Below are 27,808 nucleotides of genomic sequence, written 5' to 3' on the forward strand. Positions count from 1 at the left end.
CTGGCAGCCCTGTGACAAGCTGGCACTGAATGGCATCGACTGAGCTTTGGGGGGTGCGAGCGGGGGCATCCCCAGCCCCTTGCACCAGGGCATGGCAGCCCCCGGGACCAAGGCTGCAAGCCCCCGGCTTGTGCTCTTGAAACTGCCTGGGCAGGACACCCTCCGGCCTCACCGCCAGGCTGGGCCGGCCCAGGGAAGGACTGAGTCCCGGGCCGGTGGGAGCGTGTTGCCCTTTTAAGAGGGGGCTCTCCATGCCTCAGTGCACTCGGGCCTTGGCACTGCCATTGTTGCTGCGGCTGGGGCCGGAGCCGGGCTGGGCGCTGCTCTTGGCAGGGGAAGGAGGCAGGATCCAGCCCCGGCAAGTGGCCGAGCCGAGCTGGGTGCAGCCGGGGTCCCCCCGCTGCTGTGCCTGGGCAGGGGCGTGAGGCAGGTAAGGGGGGCCCCGTGCCGGGACGGACAAGCGCTGCCAGGGACCCCGGGCTCGGGGCTGGGTGCCCAGGGGGAGGGGAGGAGGCAGCCGGCTCAGCTGCTCATTGTGACCTGCATTCAGCCCTGTTGCTGGGACACTTGTCTCCATGGCAACAGTAACTCTGATTATTTAACCGAATTCCCACAGAGCCGGGGTGCCTTGGAGCGCAGGGACCCGGAGGGTCCGGACGGGGCTGCGGGACTCGGCTGCCCGGCTGGGGTGGCCCTGGCCCACCCGGGTCCACGGAGACCCACGGGATCCTGCCCGGCCCGGGGCCCGCGCCGGGCAGGTCCAGCCGTTCCTGAACTTTCCCGGGAGTGCGGAGCCGGAGCCAGGAGAAGCGGCGGAGCCAGGCGCTACCCCGGGAGCCCAGCGAGGTGAGACGTTGCCCGGGGACGGCCGGGTGGGCCGCAGCTGGCGCCTCCCGCCAGGGTAGCAGGAGGGACGGGATGTTGTGCAGTGTTGTTCTATCCCCTGCCAATATTGCACTCGTCCCGGCCTCCTGCCTCCTTGGGCTGCTCCGCGCCCAGGCTCCCGTGGGGCCTCGCTCGCTGCTCCCGGCCCGGGGGGAGCCGGTCCCGTTCCTCCTGCGCTCGGGAGAGCTGGCGCTGCCTTTCAGAGGCACTGCACTCGCCCGGCCGGAGTCAGACGGGATCTGAGCCACTCGGCACGGAGGGGGGCCCTGGAGTAGCTTCCGTGGCGAGGGACTCGTTACCCCTCCTGCCGGGCTGACGTACCAGCAGTGCCCTGCCAGGACGAGGTTCCTCTCCACAGCAGGGGAGCCCCGACACGCTTCAGATGGGAGACAGGGCCAGTAGCTCTGAGTGCCGGGCCCGATCGGCCCCGCTGCCCCTGCCCTCCCCGCCTAGGAACAAGGCTCACAGGGTAGAAAACAATCAAACTTTATGGCCAGACTCAGGTTGGAGGTCCCGGGAGGAGTCCCAGGCTCTGGGCACCTGCAGTACCAGCTGAGAGGAGCTCGCCCGACACCCCAATCCACCGGCAGACACCAGGGCCTTGCGGTCCGTTGCCCTAGCCCAGCTCCGGGGGGCTGAGTCTGGCGGGGGGCATGCTTTGGCTATCCTGCTGAGGGGGGCAGGCCCAGCTGGGCTGGGCAGGCACCTGGCTACCATTGCTGCGACGCGAGGTCCGGTGGGTTCCAGTACCCGGGTCTGGCCTGCGGGGAGGCCCCAGGCATGGAGAGGCCAGGGCCTTGCTCAGGCAGGAGGCCCATAAGAAGTCCCTTGGTGACTCCCTTGGAGAGGTGCTGGGGCAGGGGGCTGGCTGGCTCACTCCCGGCCCTCCAGCAGGAACCGGCGGAAAGGCTCAAAGTCTCCAGGGATCGTGTCTGGCAGGAGAGAGAGAGAGAGAGAGAGAGGGTGAGGGTGAGGGTGAAGGCACAAGCAGGGGCCTGGCTCCCGGAACAGAACTCGCTGGGCACTTTGCTAGAACACGGCTCCTTTGCCCTGACCTGGGCTCATGCCTCTAGGGGCACCAGGTCCATGCAGGCCAGGGCGGAGGGTCGCTGCATCAGGGGACTGGGACGCGGGACCTTCCCTTCCCTTCTCGGGGCGCCGGCTCCGACCTGACCCCGTGGGCAGTGAGCGGAGAGGTGGCTGGGCCCCCCACGTCACAGAGGAGGCCCCTGCCCCGGTGCCCGGAGGCCAAGAACGTCAATAAAACCTACGCTGAGAAGAGCCGTGTGGAGTGTTTGACACCTGGGCCCCAGGCTGCGTCAGCGCAGCCCCGGTGGGGGGGACCCAGGGCGCACACCCACGGCGGGGCCGCGTGCGAAGGTTACTTGGGATTTAGCCCGGCCCAGGGCCGCCCTGTGGGAATTCTGTCTGCCCCCCAGCAGCCCTCTGGCCCAGCCCCCCAGCTGCTCACCATTGCACCGGTACTGCAGGTTGGACCAGATAATGTTCTCCTGGGAAAAGCAGAAGACGCCCAGGCGCCCGCCCCGCATGGTGGTGTCGATGATCACCCCGGAGTCAGCCACCAGACGGGGTCCCTCGTAGAGTCGCACCCTGGGCAGAGACGGGCCAGGGCAGTGAGCGCAGTGCCAAGGGGACAGGGGGCAGGGCGGGGGGCCAGTGCGTGCTGTGCCTTGGGGGGTGAGGAGACACTGGCCAGCGAGATCCAGGGGGCACGAGGAAGGGGCCAGGGCAGTGAGCGCAGTGCCACGGGGGGCCCACTGGCCAGCGAGACCCAGGCAGAAGGGAGGGTGGGTGGCCAGTAAGCGCAGAGCCATGAGATGTGGGGAGGGGATTGCTGGCCAGTGAGACCCAGGGGGTGGGGAGTTCGGGCCAGTGAGCCCAGTGGCACAGAGAGGGACACAAGGGAGTGAGGGGCTGGGCCAGTGAGTGCAGTGCCACGGCGGGGGGGGGAGGGGGAAGACTGGTCAGCAAGACCCAGGAGCTGGGGGGGGGGTCGGGCCAGTGAGCGCAGTGCCATGGGGAGGGACACGGGGGGGGGGGGCAGGACCTGAGCGCAGTGCCAGTGGGGAGGGACACGGGAGGGGGGGGCAGTGAGTGCAGTGCCATGGGGGAGGGGCACTGGCCAGGGGTGGGGGGGGGAGGGCCAGACCTGGGGGAGGGGGGAGGGGCATGGGGGGGGGGGGATTGGGCCAGTGAGTGCAGTGCCATGGGGAGGGACACGGGGGGGCAGTGAGCGCAGTGCCATGGGGAGGGACACGAGGGGGGGGGGGGGGGGGCAGTGAGCCAGTGCCAGTGCCATGGGGAGGGACACGGGGGGGGCAGTGAGCGCAGTGCCATGGGGAGGGACACGGGGGGGGGCAGTGAGCGCAGTGCCATGGGGAGGGACACGAGGGGGGGCAGTGAGCGCAGTGCCACGGGGAGGGACACGGGGGGGCAGTGAGCGCAGTGCCATGGGGAGGGACACGGGGGGGCAGTGAGCGCAGTGCCACGGGGAGGGACACGGGGGGGGCAGTGAGTGCAGTGCCACGGGGAGGGACACGGGGGGGGCAGTGAGCGCAGTGCCACGGGGAGGGACACGGGGGGGGCAGTGAGTGCAGTGCCATGGGGAGGGACACGGGGGGGCAGTGAGTGCAGTGCCATGGGGAGGGACACGAGGGGGGGCAGTGAGTGCAGTGCCATGGGGAGGGACATGAGGGGGGGCAGTGAGTGCAGTGCCACGGTGGGGAACACGGGGGGCAGTGCGCGCAGTGCCATGGGGAGGGACACGGGGGGGGGCAGTGAGCGCAGTGCCATGGGGAGGGATACGGGGGGGCAGTGAGCGCAGTGTCATGGGGAGGGACATGGGGGGGCAGTGAGCGCAGTGCCAAGGGGAGGGACACGGGGGGGCAGTGAGCGCAGTGCCATGGGGAGGGACACGAGGGGGGGCAGTGAGCGCAGTGCCATGGGGAGGGACACGGGGGGGCAGTGAGTGCAGTGCCATGGGGAGGGACACGGGGGGGCAGTGAGCACAGTGCCATGGGGAGGGACATGAGGGGGGGCAGTGAGTGCAGTGCCACGGCGGGGGACACGGGGGGGCAGTGAGCGCAGTGCCATGGGGAGGGATACGGGGGGCAGTGAGCGCAGTGCCATGGGGAGGGACACGGGGGGGCAGTGAGCGCAGTGCCATGGGGAGGGACACGAGGGGGGGCAGTGAGTGCAGTGCCAAGGGGAGGGACACGGGGGGGCAGTGAGTGCAGTGCCATGGGGAGGGACACGGGGGGGGCAGTGAGCGCAGTGCCATGGGGAGGGACACGGGGGGGCAGTGAGTGCAGTGCCAAGGGGAGGGACACGGGGGGGCAGTGAGTGCAGTGCCATGGGGAGGGACACGGGGGGGGCAGTGAGCGCAGTGCCATGGGGAGGGACACGGGGGGGCAGTGAGTGCAGTGCCAAGGGGAGGGACACGGGGGGGCAGTGAGCGCAGTGCCACGGGGAGGGACACGGGGGGGGCAGTGAGTGCAGTGCCATGGGGAGGGACACGGGGGGGGCAGTGAGCGCAGTGCCATGGGGAGGGACACGGGGGGGGGGCAGTGAGTGCAGTGCCACGGGGAGGGTCACGGGGGGGCAGTGAGTGCAGTGCCATGGGGAGGGACACGGGGGGGCAGTGAGCGCAGTGCCACGGGGAGGGTCACGGGGGGGCAGTGAGCGCAGTGCCACGGGGAGGGACACGGGGGGGGGGGGGGGGCAGTGAGCGCAGTGCCATGGGGAGGGACACGGGGGGGGCAGTGAGTGCAGTGCCAAGGGGAGGGACACGGGGGGGGCAGTGAGTGCAGTGCCAAGGGGAGGGACACGGGGGGGGCAGTGAGTGCAGTGCCATGGGGAGGGACACGGGGGGGCAGTGAGTGCAGTGCCAAGGGGAGGGACACGGGGGGGGCAGTGAGTGCAGTGCCATGGGGAGGGACACGGGGGGGCAGTGAGCGCAGTGCCACGGGGGGGGCACTGGCCAGCAAGACCCGGGGGGGCAGGAGGTGGGCAGGCGGGCGCCCCTGGGGCTGGGCCAGCTCCCAGGCTGCCCCGGGGCTCAGGAGGGGCCGTTCCCAGGCCCCAGCCCCTGGCCTCTGGGCGCCCCATTGTTTGCGGGTTTGCATGTGAAAGGCCTTTGCTGGGCCGGGCATTCCGAGCGGGATTGGGTTGCTATGGCGACGGGGACAATGGCCGCTGAGGCCCAGCTTGTGAATGGGCCTGGGCAGTGGGGGCCGGTTCCCAGGCCTGGAGCTGCACAAACATGGCCCCCCCCACCCCCACCCCCAGGAGCTGCCAGCCAGCGCCACGGCCACATTAAAAAGGAAACTGCCTTGCATGCCCGTCCTCCTGGGCCCAGCTCCCAGTGGGGCCCCCGGCTCCGAGAATGGGCTCCGGGCCCCCCGGCAGCCCCACTGGGGCCCCCACCAAACCCATAGGATTCTGAGGTCCCACCACCAGCCTCAGGGCTCCCCAGGGCTCTGGGGTCCCCCCACTAGGTCCATTATCCAGCCCTCAGGTGCTGGGGCCCCCTGCCAGCCCCATGGTCCAGCTCTTGGGTGCTGGGGCCCCCCATCAGCCCCATTATCCAGTCCTCAGGTGCTGGGGCCCCCTGCCAGCCCCATGGTCCAGCTCTTGGGTGCTGGGGCCCCCCATCAGCCCCATTATCCAGCCCTCAGGTGCTGGGGCCCCCTGCTAGCCCCATGGTCCAGCTCTTGGGTGCTGGGGCCCCCCATCAGCCCCATTATCCAGCCCTCAGGTGCTGGGGCCCCCTGCCAGCCCCATGGTCCAGCTCTTGGGTGCTGGGGCCCCCCATCAGCCCCATTATCCAGTCCTCAGGTGCTGGGGCCCCCTGCCAGCCCCATGGTCCAGCTCTTGGGTGCGGGGGCCCCCCCATCAGCCCCATTATCCAGCCCTCAGGTGCTGGGGCCCCCTGCCAGCCCCATGGTCCAGCTATTGGGTGCGGGGGCCCCCCGCCAGCTGCCCGGGCCCCACCGGAGGCGCGCGCTGAGCCTGGCCTCTCACCTGATGTAGCCCACCTGGGGCCTGTGCGTGAGCTGCCAGCGGTAGGAGGTCTTGTCTCTCCAGCCCACGTTGCGAGGGTCTTTCCAGAGGAGCCGGACCTGGTCCGGGGTGTGGCCCGTGTGCCACAGGGCGTTACGCAGGTGTTCCCCGGGGCCGTTCCTGGACTTCACGGCCTGGGGGACGCGGGTGGCAGCGTTAGGGGCGAGGGGGTGCCTGGGGCAGGGACCGCGGCTGCTGGGCCAGCCAGCTGCCCGGTGCTGTGCCAGGCCTGGGGGTCCCACGCCGCACCGGCTCCAGGCCCCCGCCTGCCCGGCACTGACCTTGAGCTGCAGGCCGGGCTCGGCCACCGCCCGGAAGGGCGTAGCCTGCCAGTACGTCTGCTCCGTCTGCTTCCACATCACCACGTAGAAACTGGCGCTGTCCTGGTAGCTGAAGATGAAGCCGGCGTAGTCGTCGTCCGTGATGGTGTTCACGTGGAAGGTGCCCTCGAAGTCCACCCCGTTGAAGGCCGTGTAGCCTGAGCAGGGGCGGGGGACAGGGTCAGCCGGGGGCAAAGCGGCCCCAGTGCTCCCACTGGGCTCACGGGCCATGGGGAGGCACGGCCTTGCCCGGCATCACCCCAGCAGCCTGCGGCCTCCCAGCCTTGCTCTCCGGGGCCCTGGAGGTCCCGCCCGTGGGAAGCCTGGACCATAAAGCTCAGCGGAGGAGGGAGGCGGGGGGGGGAGGTGTAATGTGCTGCAGAGACCAACACAGGCACCGGCAACCCACCTACCTACAGCCAGGCCTGGGTCACTGTTCATGGTCTGCACAATCTCCATGCCCTGAGAGGAGAGAATCTAAGCTGTGACTTCGGGACCCATACGTACAGCTCCGAGCGCCCTGCCCCAGGGCCAGCACAGCTCTGGCCCCGCCCACGGTCCCTCTGTTTGCAGGGAGAGGCTCCCCTCGCCGTTCCCAGTGGTCACTCTCTCCAGTGCCGTGGGCCCGGGCCCCAGCCTGGGGAAAAGGGGCTGGGAACGGGCAGCTCACAGGCCCCACCCCCAGGCGCAACCGTACCTGATTGAGAACCACCCAGTTGGGGTCAATCTGCGCGTCCCCTTCGGGGTCCAGGATGACGGTCTGATAGGCCCGGAAGTCGGTCAGCGTCACCTCGGCGCTCTCCGGGCACACGTCCAGCTGGTCCACCACCGTATCGTTGTCAAAATCCTCCTCACACACGTCGCCCACGCCATCCCCTGAGAACGTGGCACACGCCCAGTCACGGGACAGGCCACGGGTCGGAACAGAGCATGCACAGAGCCCACGCTATCCCCTGAGAACGTGGCACACGCCCAGTCACGGGACAGGCCACGGGTCGGAACAGAGAATGCACAGCGCCCACACCATCCCCTGAGAACGTGGCACACGCCCAGTCACGGGACAGGCCACGGGTCAGAACAGAGCATGCACAGCGCCCACACCATCCCCTGAGAATATGGCACACGCCCAGTCATGGGACAGGCCACGGACCAGGACAGAACATGCACAATGCCCACGCCATCCCCTGAGAATGTGGCACACGTCTGGTCACGGGCCAGGGCACGGGCCAGGACAGAGCATGCACAGTGCCCACACCATCTCCTGAGAACGTGGCACACGCCCAGTCATGGGACAGGCCAGGGGTCAGGACAGAACATGCACAGTGCCCACGCCATCCCCTGAGAACGTGGCACACGCCCAGTCATGGGACAGGCCACTGGTCAGGACAGAACATGCACAGTGCCCACGCCATCCCCTGAGAACGTGGCACACGTCTGGTCACGGGCCAGGACAGAGTATGCACAGCGCCCACGCCATCTCCTGAGAACGTGGCACAGGCCACGGGACGGAATAGAGCATGCACAGTGCCCACTCCATCCCCCGAGCATATGGCACACGCCTGGTCACAGGACAGGACACAGGCTGGGAGAGAGAGCCCACGGAGCCCACTCTATCCCCTGAAGACACAGCACACGGCCGGTCCTGGGACAGGCCACGGGACAGGACAGAGTACATACAGCACCCACTTCATCCCGAGTACATAGCACATGGGCAGTCATGGGATGCACCATAAGCAGGGACTCGTGTGCAGAGCCGGGGGCTGACCATGGGGCAAGATGATACCAAGGTATGGAGATGGGTGTGGGGCAGGGCAATGGGTGTGAGGCAGGGCCCAGGGCAAGGAGGTGGGCGTGGGGCAGGGTGCACAGGGCCCAGGACGTGGAGGTGGACATGGGGCGGGGCAGGACAGTGGGTGTGGGGCAGGGCCCAGGGCTTAGAGGTGGGCATGGGGCAGGGTGCACAGGGCCCAGGACGTGGAGGTGGACATGGGGTGGGGCAGGGCAGTGGGTGTGGGGCAGGGCCCAGAGCACGGAGGTGGGTGTGGGGCAGGGCGCACAGGGCCCAGGGCGTGGAGGTGGACGTGGGGCGGGGCAGGGCAGTGGGTGTGGGGCAGGGCCCAGGGCGTGGAGGCGGACGTGGAGCAGGGCAGTGGGTGTGGGGCAGGGCCCAGAGCGTAGAGGTGGGCGTAGGGTAGGGCAGTGGGTGTGGGGCAGGGCCCAGGGCGTAGAGGTGGGCGTAGGGCAGGGCAGTGGGTGCGGGGCAGAGCCCAGGCCGTGGAGGTGGGCGTGGGGCAGGGCAGTGGGTGTGGGGCAGAGCCCAGGCCATGGAGGTGGGCGTGGGGCAGGGCAGTGGGTGTGGGGCAGAGCCCAGGGCGTAGAGGTGGGCATAGGGCAGGGCGCACAGGGCCCAGGGCGCAGAGGTGGGCGTGGGGCGGGGCAGGGCAGTGGGTGTGGGGCAGGGCCCAGGGCATGGAGGTGGGCGTAGGGCAGGGCGCACAGGGCCCAGGGCGTAAAGGTGGGCGTAGGGCAGGGCGCACAGGGCCCAGGGCGTGGACGTGGACGTGGGGCGGGGCAGGCCAGTGGGTGTGGGGCAGAGCCCAGGGCGTAGAGCTGGGCGTAGGGCAGGGCGCACAGGGCCCAGGGCGTGGAGGTGGGCGTAGGGCAGGGCGCACAGGGCCCAGGGCGTAGAGGTGGACATGGGGCGGGGCAGGGCAGTGGGTGTGGGGCAGAGCCCAGGGCGTAGAGGTGGGCGTAGGGCAGGGTGCACAGGGCCCAGGGCGTAGAGGTGGGCGTAGGGCAGGGTGCACAGAGCCCAGGGTGTAGAGGTGGGCGTAGGGCAGGGCGCACAGAGCCCAGGGCGTGGAGGTGGGCGTAGGTCAGGGCGCACAGAGCCCAGGGCGTGGAGGTGGGCGTAGGGCAGGGTGCACAGAGCCCAGGGTGTAGAGGTGGGCGTAGGGCAGGGCGCACAGAGCCCAGGGTGTAGAGGTGGGCGTAGGGCAGGGCGCACAAAGCCCAGGGTGTAGAGGTGGGCGTAGGGCAGGGCGCACAGAGCCGAGGGCGTGGAGGTGGGCGTAGGGCAGGGCGCACAGAGCCCAGGGCGTAGAGGTGGGCGTAGGGCAGGGTGCACAGGGCCCAGGGCGTACAGGTGGGCGTAGGGCAGGGCGCACAGAGCCCAGGGCGTGGAGGTGGGCGTAGGGCAGGGTGCACAGGGCCCAGGGCGTGGAGGTGGGCGTGGGGCAGGGCGCACAGGGCCCAGGGCGTAGAGGTGGACATGGGGCGGGGCAGGGCAGTGGGTGTGGGGCAGAGCCCAGGGCGTAGAGGTGGGCGTAGGGCAGGGTGCACAGGGCCCAGGGCGTAGAGGTGGGCGTAGGGCAGGGTGCACAGAGCCCAGGGTGTAGAGGTGGGCGTAGGGCAGGGCGCACAGAGCCCAGGGCGTGGAGGTGGGCGTAGGGCAGGGTGCACAGAGCCCAGGGTGTAGAGGTGGGCGTAGGGCAGGGTGCACAGAGCCCAGGGTGTAGAGGTGGGCGTAGGGCAGGGCGCACAGAGCCCAGGGTGTAGAGGTGGGCGTAGGGCAGGGCGCACAGAGCCCAGGGCGTGGAGGTGGGCGTAGGGCAGGGCGCACAGAGCCCAGGGCGTGGAGGTGGGCGTAGGGCAGGGCGCACAGAGCCCAGGGCGTAGAGGTGGGCGTAGGGCAGGGTGCACAGGGCCCAGGGCGTACAGGTGGGCGTAGGGCAGGGTGCACAGAGCCCAGGGCGTACAGGTGGGCGTAGGGCAGGGCGCACAGAGCCCAGGGCGTGGAGGTGGGCGTAGGGCAGGGCACACAGAGCCCAGGGCGTAGAGGTGGGCGTAGGGCAGGGTGCACAGGGCCCAGGGCGTACAGGTGGGCGTAGGGCAGGGCGCACAGGGCCCAGGGCGTAGAGGTGGACATGGGGCGGGGCAGGGCAGTGGGTGTGGGGCAGAGCCCAGGGCGTAGAGGTGGGCGTAGGGCAGGGTGCACAGGGCCCAGGGCGTAGAGGTGGGCGTAGGGCAGGGTGCACAGAGCCCAGGGTGTAGAGGTGGGCGTAGGGCAGGGCGCACAGAGCCCAGGGCGTGGAGGTGGGCGTAGGGCAGGGCGCACAGAGCCCAGGGCGTGGAGGTGGGCGTAGGGCAGGGCGCACAGAGCCCAGGGCGTGGAGGTGGGCGTAGGGCAGGGCGCACAGAGCCCAGGGCGTACAGGTGGGCGTAGGGCAGGGCGCACAGGGCCCAGGGCGTACAGGTGGGCGTAGGGCAGGGCGCACAGGGCCCAGGGCGTACAGGTGGGCGTAGGGCAGGGTGCACAGGGCCCAGGGCGTACAGGTGGGCGTAGGGCAGGGTGCACAGGGCCCAGGGCGTACAGGTGGGCGTAGGGCAGGGTGCACAGAGCCCAGGGCGTACAGGTGGGCGTAGGGCACGGTGCACAGAGCCCAGGGCGTACAGGTGGGCGTAGGGCACGGTGCACAGAGCCCAGGGCGTACAGGTGGGCGTAGGGCAGGGCGCACAGAGCCCAGGGCGTACAGGTGGGCGTAGGGCAGGGTGCACAGAGCCCAGGGCGTACAGGTGGGCGTAGGGCAGGGCGCACAGGGCCCAGGGCGTACAGGTGGGCGTAGGGCAGGGCGCACAGAGCCCAGGGCGTACAGGTGGGCGTAGGGCAGGGTGCACAGAGCCCAGGGCGTACAGGTGGGCGTAGGGCAGGGTGCACAGAGCCCAGGGCGTACAGGTGGGCGTAGGGCAGGGTGCACACAGCACTGAGGGAGGGACAGCAGGGTGCGAGGCAGGGCAGTGGGCGCTTGACTCGCTGGGCGGAGGGGTCTGGGAGCAGCAGAGCCCCTGGCCCCGCTCGGGGGCGACTGTGGCAGTGCCAGCTGAGCCGGGGGCAGCGGGGGCAGCGGGGGGGCCGAGGGCCAGGCGCACGGCAGCGCCAGCGGGGCCCTGTCTGCCCGGCGGCCGGCCGGCTCCGGAGCCCGCTCACCGTCCGAGTCCTTCTGGTTGGGGTTGGGCACGAGGCGGCAGTTGTCGGGGCCGGGCGCCCGGTAGTCGGGGATGCCGTCGTTGTCGTCGTCGCTGTCGCACTCGTCCCCCACCCCGTCGTTGTCCGAGTCCAGCTGGGAGCTGTTGGGGATCTCGGCGCAGTTGTCCTTCGAGTCCTGGTGCCCGTCCCCGTCGCTGAGCCGGAGACAGGGGAGTGGGTGCGGGGTCTGTCTCCCCCCCCGTTCCCAGGACCCCTCTGCAACCCCAGGGCCCCCCAGGGATGCTCACCTGCCCCGGGACCTCACATCTGCCCACGGGGCTCCCTGCCCCCCCATCTGCCCCCACCCCAGCTCTTGAGGGGCTCCCACCACCCCTTGCGGGAGCACAGGGCTGCCAGGCAGGAAAGCCAACAGCACCCCCCCAGGACACCCCCCAGCCCCAGCCAGCCTGGGCCCCCACCTGTCCTCGTTGGTGTCGCAGACGTCTCCCACCAGGTCGCTGTCTGCGTCTGTCTGAAAGGGAGCAGAGCCCCGGTTCAGCAAGCAACCCCCGAGGCACGGCTCCGACAGCTCCCTGCCCCCGCCATCCAGGGGACCCCGGTGGCACCCCAATTACTGGGGGGTAGGAGGCTTCCTGCCCCAGCCATCCCAAGGTGGGGCCCGGGGGAGAAAACGTGGGAAACATCTGTCACGTCGGCCTGACCAATGCACGTGACTCGGTTTACCCACCCAGCGGGACACGGGAGCAAGGGGAGGATGCTGCAGGCACACGGGCAGGGCTCAGGCAGGCACGACAGCTACCAAGACAGGAGAAGCCTCCCCAGCCGGGAGAGCAGCTGAGGCAGGGAAGAGGTGGAGGCAGCCAGCCGGCGGGGAAGGGAGGCAGGAGGGGCCTGCGTTACTGCTGCTAGGGGCGGGCGGGGGAGCCCCACAACGGATCCCAGGACAGCCTGGGGAATGGGGGTGGCTTCCCCACCCCGTCTGGCTGCGGCCTGGCCTCCCCCGCTGGTGAGTGAGCAGGGCCTGGGTGCGCTGCCCCTTGGATCTGGCTGGACTCGCCGTGGGGAGCCCGCAGGGGTGGGGGGCTGGCAGCTCCCTCTCAGAGCTGGGGGCTGCTGAACTCAGCCATGGGGAAACCCTCGCTACGGGCTTGGCAGAAAACCGGGAGGCTCGGTGCAAGGGTGAGAGTGGGGGATGGTGGGGATTTTATTCCCTCGTTCTAAGGCACGTGAATTCTGTGCCTCAGTTTCCCTGGGCCCTGCCCCAATACCTACATGGGGGTGGGAATTTCGGGGACGGCCTCCCCCAGGCGCACACTGGCCCATGCCCTTTGTGACCTGAGGCTAGGAGGGGGCGTGACCCGGTGACACCTTCTGCCTGGGAAGCAGGACAAAAGCTGGAGGGGGGGCCTGGTTGGGGGCTAGGACCAGGAGCTGGGAGCGGGGCAGTCGGGGCCGGCTTGGGGCGCGGGATCAGAGCCCCCCGGTGGGCTGTCCTGGACACCCCTGGTGCCTGTGCCGACCAGTCTGTGCTGGGCCGCAGCCCCGTCGCCTCGGCCCCCTCCAGTTCACCCTCTGGCTGCAGGGCCGGTGACAAGAGCCGGGCAGTGCACCCCGTGTGCGGCACCCCCGGTCCCTGTGGCCCCGCAGGCAGGGCCAGCCGCCGGGCCCCACACCTGAGTGGGGTTGCTCATTTCGGGGCAGCTGTCGCAGGCGTCCCCGACGCCGTCCTCGTCCCGGTCCGTCTGCAGCGGGTTGGGCACCCTGGGGCAGTTGTCGAGAACGTTGGGGATCCCTGAGGGGGACACGGCAGCAGGTGACCGGGCGTGGCCCACGCAGCCCCCACCCTAGCCCAGGCCCGCCCCAGACCCTCTCCAACCAGGTCCCCCCGGCCCAGCCCCCCACCAGCCAGACCCCACAGGCTCCCAGAACCCAGGTGCCCCAGATCCCCCCCCAGCGTACCCCCCACCCCTGCAGCCAGGCCGCCAAACCCCCCCCCCCCCCACTCACCATCCCCGTCTATGTCATTGTCGCAGGCGTCCCCCTCGCCGTTGCTGTCCGTGTCCCGCTGGTCATTGTTGGGTACGTTGGGGCAGTTGTCACAGGCGTCCCCGAAGGAGTCCGTGTCCGAGTTCTGCTGGTCTTTGTTGGGGAAGAGTCGGCAGTTGTCCTGGGGGAACAGAGATGGGGAGAGGCAAACCCTGAGACAGCCGGGGCAGACAAAGTCCTACCACTGCGGGGAGAGGGGGACGGGGAGAGACCCCCCCATCACTGCTGGGATGAAGGGGAGAGACCCTCTGTCACTGCTAATTGGGGAAGGGGAGAGACCCCCTGTCACCGCCCAAGGGGGAAGGGGAGAGACCCCCTGTCACCGCCCAAGGGGGGAAGGGAGAGACCCCCTGTCACCGCCCAAGGGGGAAGGGAGAGACCCCCAGTCACCCCCAAGGGGGAAGGGGAGAGACCCCCTGTCACCGCCCAAGGGGGAAGGGGAGAGACCCCCTGTCACCGCCCAAGGGGGGAAGGGAGAGACCCCCTGTCACCGCCCAAGGGGGGAAGGGGAGAGACCCCCTGTCACTGCCCAAGGGGGAAGGGGAGAGACCCCCTGTCACCGCCCAAGGGGGGAAGGGAGAGACCCCCAGTCACCCCCAAGGGGGAAGGGGAGAGACCCCCTGTCACCGCCCAAGGGGGAAGGGAGAGACCCCCAGTCACCCCCAAGGGGGAAGGGGAGAGACCCCCCTGTCACCGCCCAAGGGGGGAAGGGGAGAGACCCCCTGACACCGCCCAAGGGGGAAGGGGAGAGACCCCCCTGTCACCGCCCAAGGGGGAAGGGGAGAGACCCCCAGTCACCACCCAAGGGGGAAGGGGAGAGACCCCCAGTCACCGCCCAAGGGGGAAGGGGAGAGACCCCCTGTTACCGCCCAAGGGGGGAAGGGGAGAGACCCCCTGTCACCACCCAAGGGGGGAAGGGGAGAGACCCCCAGTCACTGCCCAAGAGGGAAGGGGAGAGACCCCCAGTCACCGCCCAAGGGGGAGGGGGAGGGGGAAGGGGAGAGACCCCCTGTCACCGCCCAAGGGGGAAGAGGAGAGACCCCCAGTCACCACCCAAGGGGGAAGGGGAGAGACCCCCAGTCACCCCCAAGGGAGAAGGGGAGAGACCCCCAGTCACCGCCCAAGGGGGAAGAGGAGAGACCCCCAGTCACCACCCAAGGGGGAGGGGGAGAGACCCCCCTGTCACCGCCCAAGGGGGAAGGGAGAGACCCCCTGTCACTGCCCAAGGGGGAAGGGGAGAGACCCCCAGTCACCGCCCAAGGGGGAGAGGGAGAGACCCCCCTGTCACCGCCCAAGGGGGAAGGGGAGAGACCCCCTGTTACCACCCAAGAGGGGAAGGGGAGAGACCCCCAGTCACTGCCCAAGGGGGAAGGGGAGAGACCCCCAGTCACCGCCCAAGGGGGAGAGGGAGAGACCCCCCTGTCACCGCCCAAGGGGGGAGGGGAGAGACCCCCTGTTATGACCCAAGGGGAAGGGGAGAGACCCCCAGTCACCCCCAAGGGGGAGGGGGAGAGACCCCCTGTCACCGCCCAAGGGGGAGGAGGAGAGACCCCCAGTCACCACCCAAGGGGGAAGGGGAGAGACCCCCTGTCACCGCCCAAGGGGGGAAGGGGAGAGACCCCCAGTCACTGCCCAAGGGGGAAGGGGAGAGACCCCCAGTCACCGCCCAAGGGGGAGGGGGAGGGACCCCCCTGTCACCGCCCAAGGGGGAAGGGGAGAGACCCCCTGTTACCACCCAAGGGGGAAGGGGAGAGACCCCCTGTCACTGCCCAAGGGGGAAGGGGAGAGACCCCCAGTCACCCCCAAGGGGGAAGGGGAGAGACCCCCTGTCACCGCCCAAGGGGGAAGGGAGAGACCCCCAGTCACCCCCAAGGGGGGAAGGGGAGAGACCCCCTGTCACTGCCCAAGGGGGAAGGGGAGAGACCCCCTGTCACCGCCCAAGGGGGGAAGGGGAGAGACCCCCAGTCACCGCCCAAGGGGGAAGGGGAGAGACCCCCTGTCACCGCCCAAGGGGGGAAGCGAGAGACCCCCAGTCACCCCCAAGGGGGAAGGGGAGAGACCCCCTGTCACTGCCCAAGGGGGAAGGGGAGAGACCCCCTGTCACTGCCCAAGGGGGAAGGGGAGAGACCCCCAGTCACCACCCAAGGGGGAGGGGGAGAGACCCCCAGTCACCGCCCAAGGGGGAGGGGGAGAGACCCCCCCTGTCACCGCCCAAGGGGGGAAGCGAGAGACCCCCAGTCACCCCCAAGGGGGAAGGGGAGAGACCCCCTGTCACTGCCCAAGGGGGAAGGGGAGAGACCCCCAGTCACCACCCAAGGGGGAGGGGGAGAGACCCCCAGTCACCGCCCAAGGGGGAAGGGGAGAGACCCCCCTGTCACCGCCCAAGGGGGAGGGGGAGAGGGGGGGAGGGGAGAGACCCCCTGTTACCACCCAAGGGGGGAAGGGGAGAGACTCCCAGTCACCCCCAAGGGGGAAGGGGAGAGACCCCCAGTCACCGCCCAAGGGGGAAGGGGAGAGACCCCCTGTCACTGCCCAAGGGGGAGGGGGAGAGACCCCCAGTCACCACCCAAGGGGGAAGGGGAGAGACCCCCTGTTACCACCCAAGGGGGAAGGGGAGAGACCCCCAGTCACCCCCAAGGGGGAAGGGGAGAGACCCCCAGTCACCCCCAAGGGGGAAGCGGAGACACCCCCGTCACAGGAAGGGGGAGATCCTGCCCCCACCACGCCGGGGCCCCATCATTGATGGCGGCAGCAGCGGCATTGGGCAGGGAGTGCCCCACAAGCGGAAAGCCCTGCCCCATGGCCCCCACGGCGGGGGAGGGAGGGGGACTGTGTCTGGGCACGAGGGGGCATCTGCCTGGCCCAGGCACCTCCACGTTCTTGATGCCGTCCCCGTCCGCGTCGTCGTCACACTGGTCCCCGATGCCGTCGTTGTCGGCGTCCTCCTGCCCGGAGTTGGGCGTCAGCCGGCAGTTGTCCTGGAGCCAGGGGCCGCGTTAGAGAGGGGGCAGCAACCCGGTCACCAGGCAGCCCCTCGCCTCGACCGCCCGGGAGCCCCCCGATCTCTGTGCTGCACCCCCAGGACCCCCGCTTCTGGGGCTGGGTTCCCCCCCGACCCCTCCTCAGTCCTGGAGCTGGCTCCCCCTTCAGACCCCCACTCACTCCCGGAGCTGGCTCCCCCTTCAGACCCCCCACTCCCGGGGCTGGGTTCCCCCCTCTGACCCCCCCTCACTCCTGGAGCTGGTCCCCCCTCAGACCCCCCCCTCCCCCCTCACTCACTCTGGAGCTAGTCCCCCCTCAGACCCCCACTCCCGGGGCTGGCTCCCCCTTCAGACCCCCCACTCCCGGGGCTGGCTCCCCCTTCAGACCCCCCACTCCCGGGGCTGGGTTCCCCCCTCTGACCCCCCCTCACTCCTGGAGCTAGTCCCCCCTCAGACCCCCACTCCCGGGGCTGGGTTCCCCCCTCAGGTGCCCCCACATTCCTGGGGCTGGGACCCCCACCAGTCCCTGCGTCCCAGCCCCCCACCTGCTGGCAGTGCTTGTTGTTGTCAATGCAGGGCAGGGGCTCGTCCGGGTAGCCGTCGATGTCCGTGTCCTGCCCACACACGTTCCCATTGCCGGCCCAGCCCACGTTGCACTGGAGGGGAGGAGGGGGGAGTGGGAGCCATCATGGGGGGGGACAACTCCACAGGGAGCAACCAGCCATGGTCCCCCCCCAGCGCTCATGGGGCCCTGCCCCCCCCCCAGCGCTCACCGGGCCCTGCCCCTCCCCCCATGCTTACTGGGCCCTGTCCCATCTGTGCCCCCCCAGCGCTCCCGGGCCGGTGTGACGTCGGGGGGGGGGGGGGGGGGGGGCTGTACACTCTAGTGGCCCTGAGTCCACCCTGTGGGGCATTCACTGGTGGCTGTGTGGGCTGTGGGTGACCCCTACTGGCCAGTGTCTGTAAGCGCTGCCCAGCTCACCTGGCCAGGGGAGGGGGTTGAACAAAGAAGGGGGGGCTGCGGGGGGGGTGAGCGGGGGCAGCACAGAGGGAGCAGACTAACCAGTGTAGGGGGTTCGGGGGCTGTGACCCCTCCCCCGGGCTGATCTCGGCGCAGCAATAAGCCCTCCCCGTTCTCCCACCCGGGGGCGCAGGGCCGGGGGGTCCCCGCCGCACCCCCACACCCGCCCCTCCCCCCGCACTCACGGCACAGGAGACGTCGCCGTTGCGCTCGAACACGCAGTAGCCGTTGACGTCGCAGGGGCTGTGGCCGGGGCTGCTGCAGGATTTCTGGGGGACGCAGCCCAGCGTCTGGTTGCCCAGGAAACCCGCCTTACAGGGCCCGCACCGGTAGGAACCCTGCGGGGAGAGGGCGGCGTGGGGCCGGAGGCAGCGGGGCGGGGGCGGCCTCTGGCCCACGGCGGCGGGAAGGTTTGCTCACAAGCCCTGTGCTTCCCCCCCCACGCCTAGCAGGCAGGCCCGGGGGGAGACACGGTGGGGCAGGGTGCGGGCCACCCCCCGGGAAGCCAGGACGGGACCGCGACTCCGGGTGGCTTTTCCTGGTCTCGGGACAGGCCAGGGGGCCTCGCGCCGCGTTGGGGTGACCAGTGAAGCTGGGCTGCTGCCTGCCCTGCAAACTGAGCTTTGGCACCGCCGCCCTTTCCAAAACGCCCCCGTCCGAAGGGCTCCGGCATCAGGGCGGCGCGTGCAAGGGCGCGGGCACGGAGAAGGGGAAAGCCGCCACGAGCGCCCCACTGGCCGAGGAGGGAGAGGCCTGAGAATCGGAAAACGTCCGCCGGATGCCAGGCCGAGCCAGCGGGCAGAGCCGGCGACAGGCAGGCGCGCCCGAAGGCGGGACGACTCGCCAGCGAGGGGGTGAGGAGATAACCGGGAAACCCCCCGAGCTCAACACCCTCCAGGACGCTGTCAACCCCCCGGCTCCAACAGGGAGCGCGCAGACAGGGGCGGATGGGGCGCTGACGGGCTCTCTGGGTTCAGTCCCGCCGAGCCAGCTCCTCGCTCGCGCCCAACCCAGCTGAGACCGACTCGAGCCACGGCAGCCTGTAGGACCAGCAGCGGGTGGGTGTCCATGTTATTGCCTTTCCCTCAGAAAAAGGTGCCCCGTGCGTCTCAGAAGCTGCGCAGAGACGGGGAGGCCCAGCCAGGCCGTGGGCAAGGGAGCAGGCGGAGGGATGGGCGAGGGGCAGGCGGAGGGACGGGCGAGGGGCAGGCGGAGGGACGGGCAAGGGGGCGGGGAGGCCACGGGCGAGTGGCAGGCGGAGGGACAGGTGAGGGGGCGGGGAGGCCCAGCCAGGCCGTGGGCAAGGGAGCAGGCGGAGGGATGGGCGAGGGGCAGGCGGAGGGACGGGCGAGGGGCAGGCGGAGGGACGGGCAAGGGGGCGGGGAGGCCACGGGCGAGTGGCAGGCGGAGGACGGGCGAGGGGGCGGGGAGGCCTCGGGCGAGGGGCAGGCGGAGGGACGGGTGAGGGGGCGGGGAGGCCTCGGGCGAGGGGCAGGCGGAGGGACGGGCGAGGGGGTGGGGAGGCCTCGGGCGAGGGGCAGGCGGAGGGCGGGTGAGGGGGCGGGGAGGCCTCGGGCGAGGGGCAGGCGGAGGGACGGGCGAGGGGGCGGGGAGGCCTCGGGCGAGGGGCAGGCGGAGGACGGGCGAGGGGGTGGGGAGGCCACGGGCGAGGGGCAGGCGGAGGGACGGGTGAGGGGGCGGGGAGGCCTCGGGCGAGGGGCAGGCGGAGGACGGGCGAGGGGGTGGGGAGGCCACGGGCGAGGGGCAGGCGGAGGACGGGCGAGGGGGCGGGGAGGCCACGGGCGAGGGGCAGGCGGAGGACGGGCGAGGGGGCGGGCGGCCGGGCGGGCGGCCGGGGGGGCGGGCGCTACTCACCATCGTGTTGGTGCAGATGGAGTTTGGGTCACAGCCGCCATTGTTGCCATCGTTACATTCGTCAATATCGGTACAAACCTGCAGAAGGCCAGAGAGATGGGCACCCCCTGGCATGGCCCCCCGGGACCCCGCACCCTCCCCAGGGACCCCCACACCCTCCGTGGCACCAGCCCCCCCAGCACAGGGACCCCACGCCGGCCCCCATCCAGATAGCACAGGGAACTCACACCCTCCCCACCACCACAGGGACCCCGCGCCCTGCCGGCCCTTGGCTGCCCCTGGGCCTCACACTCAGGGGCTCACTGGCTCCCCCCTTGCCTGCAGCCCCAGGACGGGGAGCCTGGGCTGGACCTGGCCTGTCGGCAGCACCCCCGGAACACTCTCCCGCTGCGGATCCGTCCCGCCCAGCGCCCCCGGGGACGGGATCCTCCCTCGGTCCTGCTGCAGCCCCGCCCGCCGGCGGATCCCCCGGCCCCCGTGCCCGGGCTGGGCACACAGCCTGCCTGGGGAGCCCTGGCCAGCCGCCCCAGCGGCACCCACCTGCTTGCTGGCCTTGGCGTAGTCCGCGCCCACGCCGGAGACGAGGTTCCCCTTGTAGCCGCGGGGGCAGGGCTCGCAGCGGAAGCCCGGCGCCGTGTTGATGCACCTGGAGCCCGGGAAGCAGGGGTCCGCGTAGCCGCACTGCCGGATAGAGAGAGGCCCCGAGGGCCGCTCCAGCACCCAGCCCTGGCAACAAGGCCCAGGCTCCCTCGGGCCCCGTTCCTTGGCCCCGGCGGCAGGGGACTCCCCCCGGGGGGTGCAGAATGGGCGCTACGGGGAATGCTGGGGCGCGACAGGGCAGGGGGGCTCCTGGGGGGGAGGGGGTGTCGCTCGGCAGAGGCGTGGATCCCGGGGGGGAGGGGGTGTCGCTCGGCAGAGGCGTGGATCCCGGGGGGGAGGGGGTGTCGCTCGGCAGAGGCGTGGATCCCGGGGGGGAGGGGGTGTCGCTCGGCAGAGGCGTGGATCCCGGGGGGGAGGGGGGGTCGCTCGGCAGAGGCGTGGATCCCGGGGGGGAGGGGGTGTCGCTCGGCAGAGGCGTGGATCCCGGGGGGGAGGGGGTCGCTCGGCAGAGGCGTGGATCCCGGGGGGGAGGGGGTCGCTCGGCAGAGGGGCGGGTCCCGGGGAGGAGGGGGGGTCGCTCGGCAGAGGGGTGGGTCCCGGGGAGGAGGGGGGGTCGCTCGGCAGAGGGGTGGATCCCGGGGGGGAGGGGGGGTCGCTCGGCAGAGGGGTGGGTCCCGGGGAGGAGGGGGTTGTCGCTCGGCAGAGGCGTGGATCCCGGGGGGGAGGGGGTCGCTCGGCAGAGGGGCGGGTCCCGGGGAGGAGGGGGGGTCGCTCGGCAGAGGGGTGGGTCCCGGGGAGGAGGGGGGGTCGCTCGGCAGAGGCGTGGATCCCGGGGGGAGGGGTGTCGCTCGGCAGAGGCGTGGATCCCGGGGGGGAGGGGGTGTCGCTCGGCAGAGGCGTGGATCCCGGGGGGGAGGGGGTCGCTCGGCAGAGGGGCGGGTCCCGGGGAGGAGGGGGGGTCGCTCGGCAGAGGGGCGGGTCCCGGGGAGGAGGGGGGGTCGCTCGGCAGAGGCGCGGGTCCCGGGGGGGGGGGGGTCGCTCGGCAGAGGGGCGGGTCCCGGGGAGGAGGGGGGGTCGCTCGGCAGAGGGGTGGGTCCCGGGGAGGAGGGGGGGTCGCTCGGCAGAGGCGTGGATCCCGGGGGGGAGGGGGTCGCTCGGCAGAGGGGCGGGTCCCGGGGAGGAGGGGGGGTCGCTCGGCAGAGGGGTGGGTCCCGGGGAGGAGGGGGGGTCGCTCGGCAGAGGCGCGGGTCCCGGGGCGCTCACCTCGTCGATGTCGGCGCAGTGGGTGCCGTTGCCCTGGGAGCCGGGCGGGCAGGGCCCGCAGCGGTACCCGGGGTACTCGTACGTCTCCATGCAGTCCACCCCGCGGAAGCAGGGGCTGGGGCTGCAGCGGGAGCGCTGCTCGTGGAAGCCTGCGGGCAGAGCCGGGCGGGCGGGTCAGCGGGCGGCCAGTCCCGGGCAGGGCCCCAGCGGGCGCGAGCCGGCCGGCCACTCACCGCACACCTGGCACTCCATGATGGTGTTCCGGATCAGAGACATCTCCTTCACCTGCGGGGCAGCAGGGGCCGGGTCAGAGCCAGGCCGGGCGCCAGGAGATGCTGCGCCCAGCCGGCCCTGCCAGGCCCACCGCGGGGCACAAGAACCTTCCCCACCCCCGGGGGGGCAGGTGTGTCGGGGGGGTCCAGGACACCCGGCTCCTGGCTGCGGTGACATTCGGTGGCCGTGCCTGCGCCCTGTTCCCTCCCCCCCCAGCACGCGTGTGTCTTGCGCCTGGCACCCAGCCGCCAGCTCCCCCCAGGCACAAGCCGGCCTGCCGCAGCGCCCAGCACTCACCTGCTCCCGGATGTCCTCGCGCAGCTCCCCCAGGACGCGGTTGAAGAGGGTCAGCTGGGTGACCAGGGCCTTGGCCTGCTCCCCTGCCCACACAAAGGACAAGGTCAGGCCCCGGCCCGAGCGCTACCCCTCACATCCCAGGGGAAGGGCCGATGCCACCAGCCAGCGGGAGCCGAGTCCGCCGGGAACAAAGCCCGAGTCCCACCTGGGTGCCCGGCTCTTGCCTGCTTGCAGAGCCAGGCGAAACCCGGCCCGCCTGGCCCAGCCAGTGCCTGCTGTCCCGCCCCACGACCACACCTCTGGGCCGCGCCGGGCTGAGACCCCCACGCTCACTGCACGGGTGGCCGTTGGAGCCGCCGCGCGGCTGCACAAACGGTGAGCCCACGAGGCACCCGCACGACTCCCCCGCCCCGCGGCCCCCTGCTGCCCAGAGCCCGGGGGGGGAGCAGCCACAACTCACCCAGGATGGAGCTGAGCACCCTGGTCACTGCGGGGGAAGAGACGGGAGACGTTAGTCCGCACGGCACAGCGCCTGCCCTCAAGTCCAGTCCCTGCCCTCCCAGCAGGACCAAGCACCATCTAGCCCATCCCTGGCAGGCGTCTGTCCAACCTGCTCTGAAATATCCCAGGGATGGAGATTCCACAACCCCCTGGGCAATTTATTCCAGTGCTTCACCCCCGACAGGCAGAAAGTTTTTCCTAATGTCCAACCTGAACCTCCCTCGCTGCAGTTCAAGCCCCTTGCTTCCTGTCCCGTCCTCAGAGGCCAAGGGGAACAATTTCCCCCCTTCCTCCGTGACACCCTTTTAGATCTTTGAAAACGCTCGTGTCCCCTCTCCGTCGGCTCCTTTCCAAACTCAACAAGCCCCGTCCTTCGGCCTCCCTCCCAGCTCATGTTCTCTCGACCTTTCATCGTTCTTGTTGCTCTTCTCTGGACCCTCTCCAGTTTCTCCACCTCTTCCTTGCAATGCGGCGCCCAGAACTGGACACTCCTCCAGCGGAGGCCTACCCAGCGCAGAGCAGAGCGGGAGAACGACTCCTCGAGCCTCGTGTCTCGCTCACGACGCTCCTGTTCGTGCAGCCCAGAGTCGTGTTTGCTGGTTTGCGACAGTCGCACGGTTGGCTCGTATTTCGCTTGTGATCCACTCTGACCCTGTGACGGCGCGTCAGGGCCCCCCGACCCTGCTCCCCTGCCCGCAGCCAGATGTGACTCCGCCAGCCAGTAGAATAGAGGGGTTGTTGCTTCTCAGAGATACGGCGCGGCGCAGGCTCCATGTGGACATCGGAGTAAGGGGCAGGCAGCCTCAGACCCCGTGGGGCAGGGGTACCCAGGCGCCTGGTCCCCCGGTACTCGATTTAGTCCCATCTCTTCGTGTTTGCCCAGCTCCCATCCTGCCCCCAGCCAGGTGTCCGTCTCCGCCCCCCTCCCTTTGTCTCTCCCCTGGGAAGAGCCTTGTTCTCTGCTCCGGCTGGGACTAGGTGTCTGGGTCAAAGCACACGTGGGTGAGTCACTGGGCATCTCACCTCACAGCACAGCCAGGTGGGGACACCAGGGTACAGAGCAGACAGCCCCCCCCCCCACCCCCACTACGTCACAGACCCCTAGATCCCTTTCTGCAGGACTCCTTCGTGGACAGTCGCTTCCCACTCTGCGTGTGTGCGCCCGAGTGTTCCTCCGAGTGGGGGACTTTGCGTCTGGCTGGAGGCCTCACATCCTCAGGAGGTGGCTGCAGGGGGCACCCGCCCCAGGGGGGAGGGGGAGAAGGGGGTTGTCACTCAGTGCTGGCACAGGAGGTGGCACCTTGCCAGCTGGGTTTGGCCTGGCAGACTCTCTCACCAAACTGTGTGTCCCTGAGCGTGTGACCACCCGTGTTCCCTACATAACACACACGTGGCTCACCGGCTTTCTACGTGTAACACGGATCTTGTCCATGCCACTGCAGTTAGCCCTGTTCAGTGTGTGACATGCATAAGCATATGTACCTGGGCCCCCTGTATGTGCCAGTGTGGTGCCCATGTTCAGTATGTAACACATATGTGTATGCACATGCCCGTGCTGGGTGTGTAATGTACATGTGTGTGGCCTGTGTGCATTTGTATGGTGCCCATGTTGAATGCATGACATACATTTGTATGACATGTCATACAGTGCATGACATGCAAGCATGTAGCCCATGTGTGTCTGTGTGGTATCCATGTTGGGTGCTGTGACGTAGTGGGGGTTCCTGGCTGGTTTCTATGCTGCTGGCTCTGGGGTAACCCCCACTGGCTGCCGTGGGTACCACGACCCAGCAAAACAGGATGAGTCACTATGCAAACCAGTGGCCAGACACCCCCCATGGAGAGGGACAAAGGAAGGTGGATGCTGCCCTGGCTGGGGGGCAGGGCTGGAGGAGGGTTAGTGGGTTCCTGGCTGTCTGAGAGCATGGAGGAGAGCCTAGGGGAAGGGGCTGGAGTTTAGGGGCCCGGTCTCCCCCATCTCAAGGGGGCCTGAGGCATCCTAGCCCAGCTCTGTGGCCAGACTACATCTGTGCTGTGCTGTATCCTGGAGAGGCAATAAACTTCCTCTATTCCACCGGCTGGTGCAGTCTGTTTGTGCCATTTCGGGGTGCAGGAGACGGGGGACCCCCAACGCGCCGTCACAGGTGCATGCCATATGTGTGTGCAGCCTATATGCATCCGCGCAGTGCCCATGTTGGGTGCACGACATATGCATGTGCAGCCCATGTGCATCTGCATGGTGCCTGTGTTGGGTACACAACATATGTGTGTGCATGCATGCAGTACCCATGTCGGGTGCATGACGTATGCGTGTGCAGCCCATACGGCGCGTGCTGAAAGTTACCTGCGTTCTGGATGGATTCATCCCCTTGGAAGGGACACTCACTCAGGGCCCCAACTCGGCTCATGGACCCTCCTAGAATCAGCTTCATTGACTCCACAAAGCCCTGCTCCACAAAGAGAACCCGGCTCAGCCCCGGGCCGCGCTCCCGGAGCCTGGGGGGCAGGGAGGGACCCAGCCGCCGCCCGCGTGGGCCGCCCCCTTGCACTCACCTGCATGCGCTGATAGGCCTTCTGCCCGGTGCGCAACTCGACCCCGTCCACCTCGGCCTGGGGCAGGACGGCCAGCTCGGGCAGCCCCACGCTGGAGTCCACCTGCTTGCAGTCCACGTAGAGCTCCATGGCGAGGGCGTCCCCGCGCAGGCCGCTCAGCCGCACGATCACCGTGTGGCTGCGCCCGTCCGCCACGCCGGCGTGCTGCAGGCTGACCGAGTGCACCTTGCCGTCCCCCCGCGTGTAGCGCACCAGCACTGCGGAGCAGGGGGCGGGGCCGTGAGGGTGTCGCCCGGCCAATGGCCCCTCCCCAGCGTCACCAGGCCAGCGCCCTGACTGTGCTGCTGCACCTGGGCCGGGAGCCCGCCTGGATCAGCAGCTCCCCGCGAGATCTGCCCCGCTCGCCCCTACCTTTGCTGGTTTTCCCAATGACCGAGGCCTCCAGCCACCTGGTGTTGTCCCTCTTGGAGTACAGGCCGAAGAGCAGCCCGCCCTGCTTGGGGGGCAGGCGGAAGGTGGACAGGAGGTAAACGTCGTCCACAGCCAGGAGCTGGGTCCGGATCTTCTCTGCCACGCTGGCCATGTGCGAGGCCTCGGTCACCGTCAGCAGGTCCAGGACTGCAGGGAGGGGAGAAGAGGCACCTACAGGCCCCGGGACCTGCCGCCCCCGGCCCTGCGTGGCGGGGGGATGTTTGGAGGGCCCCCGTGTCAGGCGCAGGCTGGCCAACGGGCCGCGCTGGACATGCTGCCAACACCAGACGCGGACCGATGCCAACACAGAGAACCCACGTCGCCCCCAGAGGCTGCCGGCCCTGCTGGGGGGCTGGAGGCGCTTCCATTCTGCCTGAGCCAGGATCAGGGCCCCCAGGATCCCCCCCCATCCCTGCCCACCCACACTCACTGCTGTTGAGCCTGGAACCGCCTCCAGGGGCCCGACCTCCGCAGCACCCAGACGTGGAGGGAGAAACCCGGCCTAACGCCTCAGATGCCAGAGCACGGAGCCCTGGCCCCGGAGACAGCTGCAGCCCCACAGCAAGGCGCAGGCTGGGCGCCGTGGGGCAGCACTCCCCACAAGGTGGCGCTCCGGCACTGCAAGCTGCCAGGCTGGAGCTGTCACCACCAGACCCGGACCAGCCGTTCCCCAGAAAACAGCAGGGTCGGCTCCGGGGAGCTCCGGCAAACAGGCCCCGCCCCAGGGAGGCCAAGCCCCAGAGAGGCAATGGGGCACGTGGGGGTTACCTCTGCCTGTGGTGTCTCCAGCAGCCAGGCACCCACCTGGCTGGACCAGCTCCCCCCACCCCCGGGCCAGCCCCCCAGGCTGCAACGGGCTCTTCTGAAGAGCCTGGCGCTCCAGAGTTCAGCTCCTGCCCCTGCTACCGGCTCCCTCACACCCCCTCTCCTGTGAACGGGGGATGGTGACACCTGCCCACGGCCCGCCCGGGCGAGGAGGGTCGCCCGTCCCGGTGGGGAACGCCGGCTGCCGAGGGGATGGGGCTGAACACAGGGGGCCTTCGCCCCCCACGGACATTCAGCTACCTCCGGGGTGGGCCCTGGCAGCTGTGCGGCACCCTGGAGCCCCCCCGGACTCTCTCAGAGCGGGCATGGGGCACAGGCTCCCCAGCGCACCCCGAGATGCTGCGGGAAGCCAGGGCGGCAGGGGGCAGCTTGCGCCCCATTAATTTCCCTGCATTAGGTGAGTGCTGCCAGCAGCCCCTCAAATCCAGCCCCGCACTCGGGGTCACCAACAAAGCCGGGGCCTGGGGCCGGCTTCCCGACGAGAATCTGACATAGCCCTTTGCACTCTGACCTCAGGCTGCCCCCGGCACTCCCAGCCCCTCTCCACTCTGACCCCTGGCAACCCTCTGGGGTCACCCGACCCCCAAGCACCCTGAACACGACCTGTCCACACAGCCGTGGTCCCTGTAACCTGGGCGCTTGGGCGGCCACCCGGGAGAGATTCAGCTGGTTGGCAGAGCACCCGCGGCTGCCCAGAGCCAGCCGCGTGGCTTTCTCTTGGTGGTGCACATCAAAGCATGGCCTGGTGCACATAACAAAATTTATTCCACACATGGACAGGGAGGGGGGAATGAAGAGGGAGCATTGCCTGACAGCACCTCTGACCCAGGCTGCTCCCGGCCCGCCGTGCGCTGGAGGCAGGCTGAATGTTTCCATTGCTAGGCTTGTGTGCAGCCTTGGCCTGCTCCGCCACCACCAGTCCCTGCAGAGCTCTGTGGCCAACACCCCGTCCTGGCTGGCCCCCAGGCCCTCCAGCAGGCCCGCTCGGCGGCGGCTCTGTGGTTTCCCAGGCGCGGGGGAAGAATGTCCTTCTGTCCTGCAGCACAGAGCCCCAGACACTTGTACCTGGCCCCAGCGCCCAGCGCCAGACCTCCCAAGGAGGCCAGGGATCCAGCTGCCAGGTCCCAGCCGGCTCGCAAGCCCCGGGGAAGCCGCTCCGGGCCAGCCTGCGGCCAGAGCTGCCCCGACAGAGGAAGGAGGATCCGGGCGCACTGGCCAGTCGCGCTGCACAGCTGGAAGCCGGGAGCGGGGGTGGGGTCCCTGGAAGGGGGGTCCAGAGGAGAGGCCGGGTGGGGTGCAACATGCTGCTGGAATCTGCCCTTTCCCGTCCCTGGCACCCCAACTCCCAGCCAGTGCGAGGGCCCCCGCCGCGCCCCCAGCCCGGCTCCTCCCTGCGCCCACGTCCCCTCGACGCAGCATCCCGGCCGGCAGGTCAGGGCCCGCGGCGGCCCCGGGCCAGGCTCCCCGGGCGAAGGGCGCAGAGCGCAGCGCCTCGCGGCGCAGCCCAACAGCGCGGCAGGCCGCCCGTGCCGGCTCGGGCTCCCGGCGCGCTGCCGGGCTGCGCCCCCGCTCACCTTGCAGCTCCTGCCGGGCGCAGCCGGCCGCGCCGAGGGCCAGCAGCGCCAGCAGCCCGCGCAGCGCCGCGCTCTCCATGCTGCTCCCAGCCTGCGCGCCGGACCGAGCGCCGCGGCCGGGGGCGGGAACAAAGCGCGTCACTCAGGGCGCTGCTCGCGGGGACCGGGGCAGGCGGCCCGGCCTCCAGGCTTGAACCGCCGCCAGGCAGCTGGCGCGCAGGGCCGGGCCGCGGGAAGCCGCGCAGGGGGGCGCG

At 70.2% G+C, this 27,808-nt stretch overlaps 1 protein-coding gene and 1 long non-coding RNA gene across 2 annotated transcripts; one reads left to right on the forward strand and one right to left on the reverse strand.

The window, feature by feature from the left end:
* Positions 1-690: 690 nt before the first annotated feature.
* On the forward strand, positions 691-2,166 carry LOC142819510 (uncharacterized). The gene is made up of 2 exons (XR_012897439.2): positions 691-846; positions 1,959-2,166. It is a non-coding gene; the product is annotated as an uncharacterized LOC142819510 (long non-coding RNA).
* On the reverse strand, positions 1,356-27,703 carry THBS3 (thrombospondin 3). Its single transcript, XM_075907233.2, has 23 exons — positions 27,555-27,703; positions 25,096-25,302; positions 24,685-24,941; positions 24,476-24,578; positions 22,091-22,117; positions 21,631-21,713; positions 21,294-21,345; positions 21,061-21,209; positions 19,738-19,878; positions 19,198-19,275; positions 17,508-17,660; positions 16,847-16,957; positions 16,191-16,298; positions 13,282-13,441; positions 12,948-13,066; positions 11,733-11,785; positions 11,275-11,468; positions 6,985-7,163; positions 6,701-6,749; positions 6,249-6,445; positions 5,929-6,101; positions 2,357-2,496; positions 1,356-1,817 (listed from the first exon to the last, which is right to left on the reverse strand). The coding sequence occupies exons 1-23, from the start codon at positions 27,631-27,633 to the stop codon at positions 1,759-1,761; spliced, it is 2,871 nt and encodes a 956-aa protein (XP_075763348.2). The 5' UTR covers positions 27,634-27,703; the 3' UTR covers positions 1,356-1,758.
* Positions 27,704-27,808: the final 105 nt, after the last annotated feature.

The sequence above is a fragment of the Pelodiscus sinensis genome, chromosome 22 (assembly GCF_052426305.1).
Source record: "Pelodiscus sinensis isolate ZL-2025 chromosome 22, ASM5242630v1, whole genome shotgun sequence".
NCBI classification, from domain to species: Eukaryota; Metazoa; Chordata; order Testudines; family Trionychidae; genus Pelodiscus; species Pelodiscus sinensis.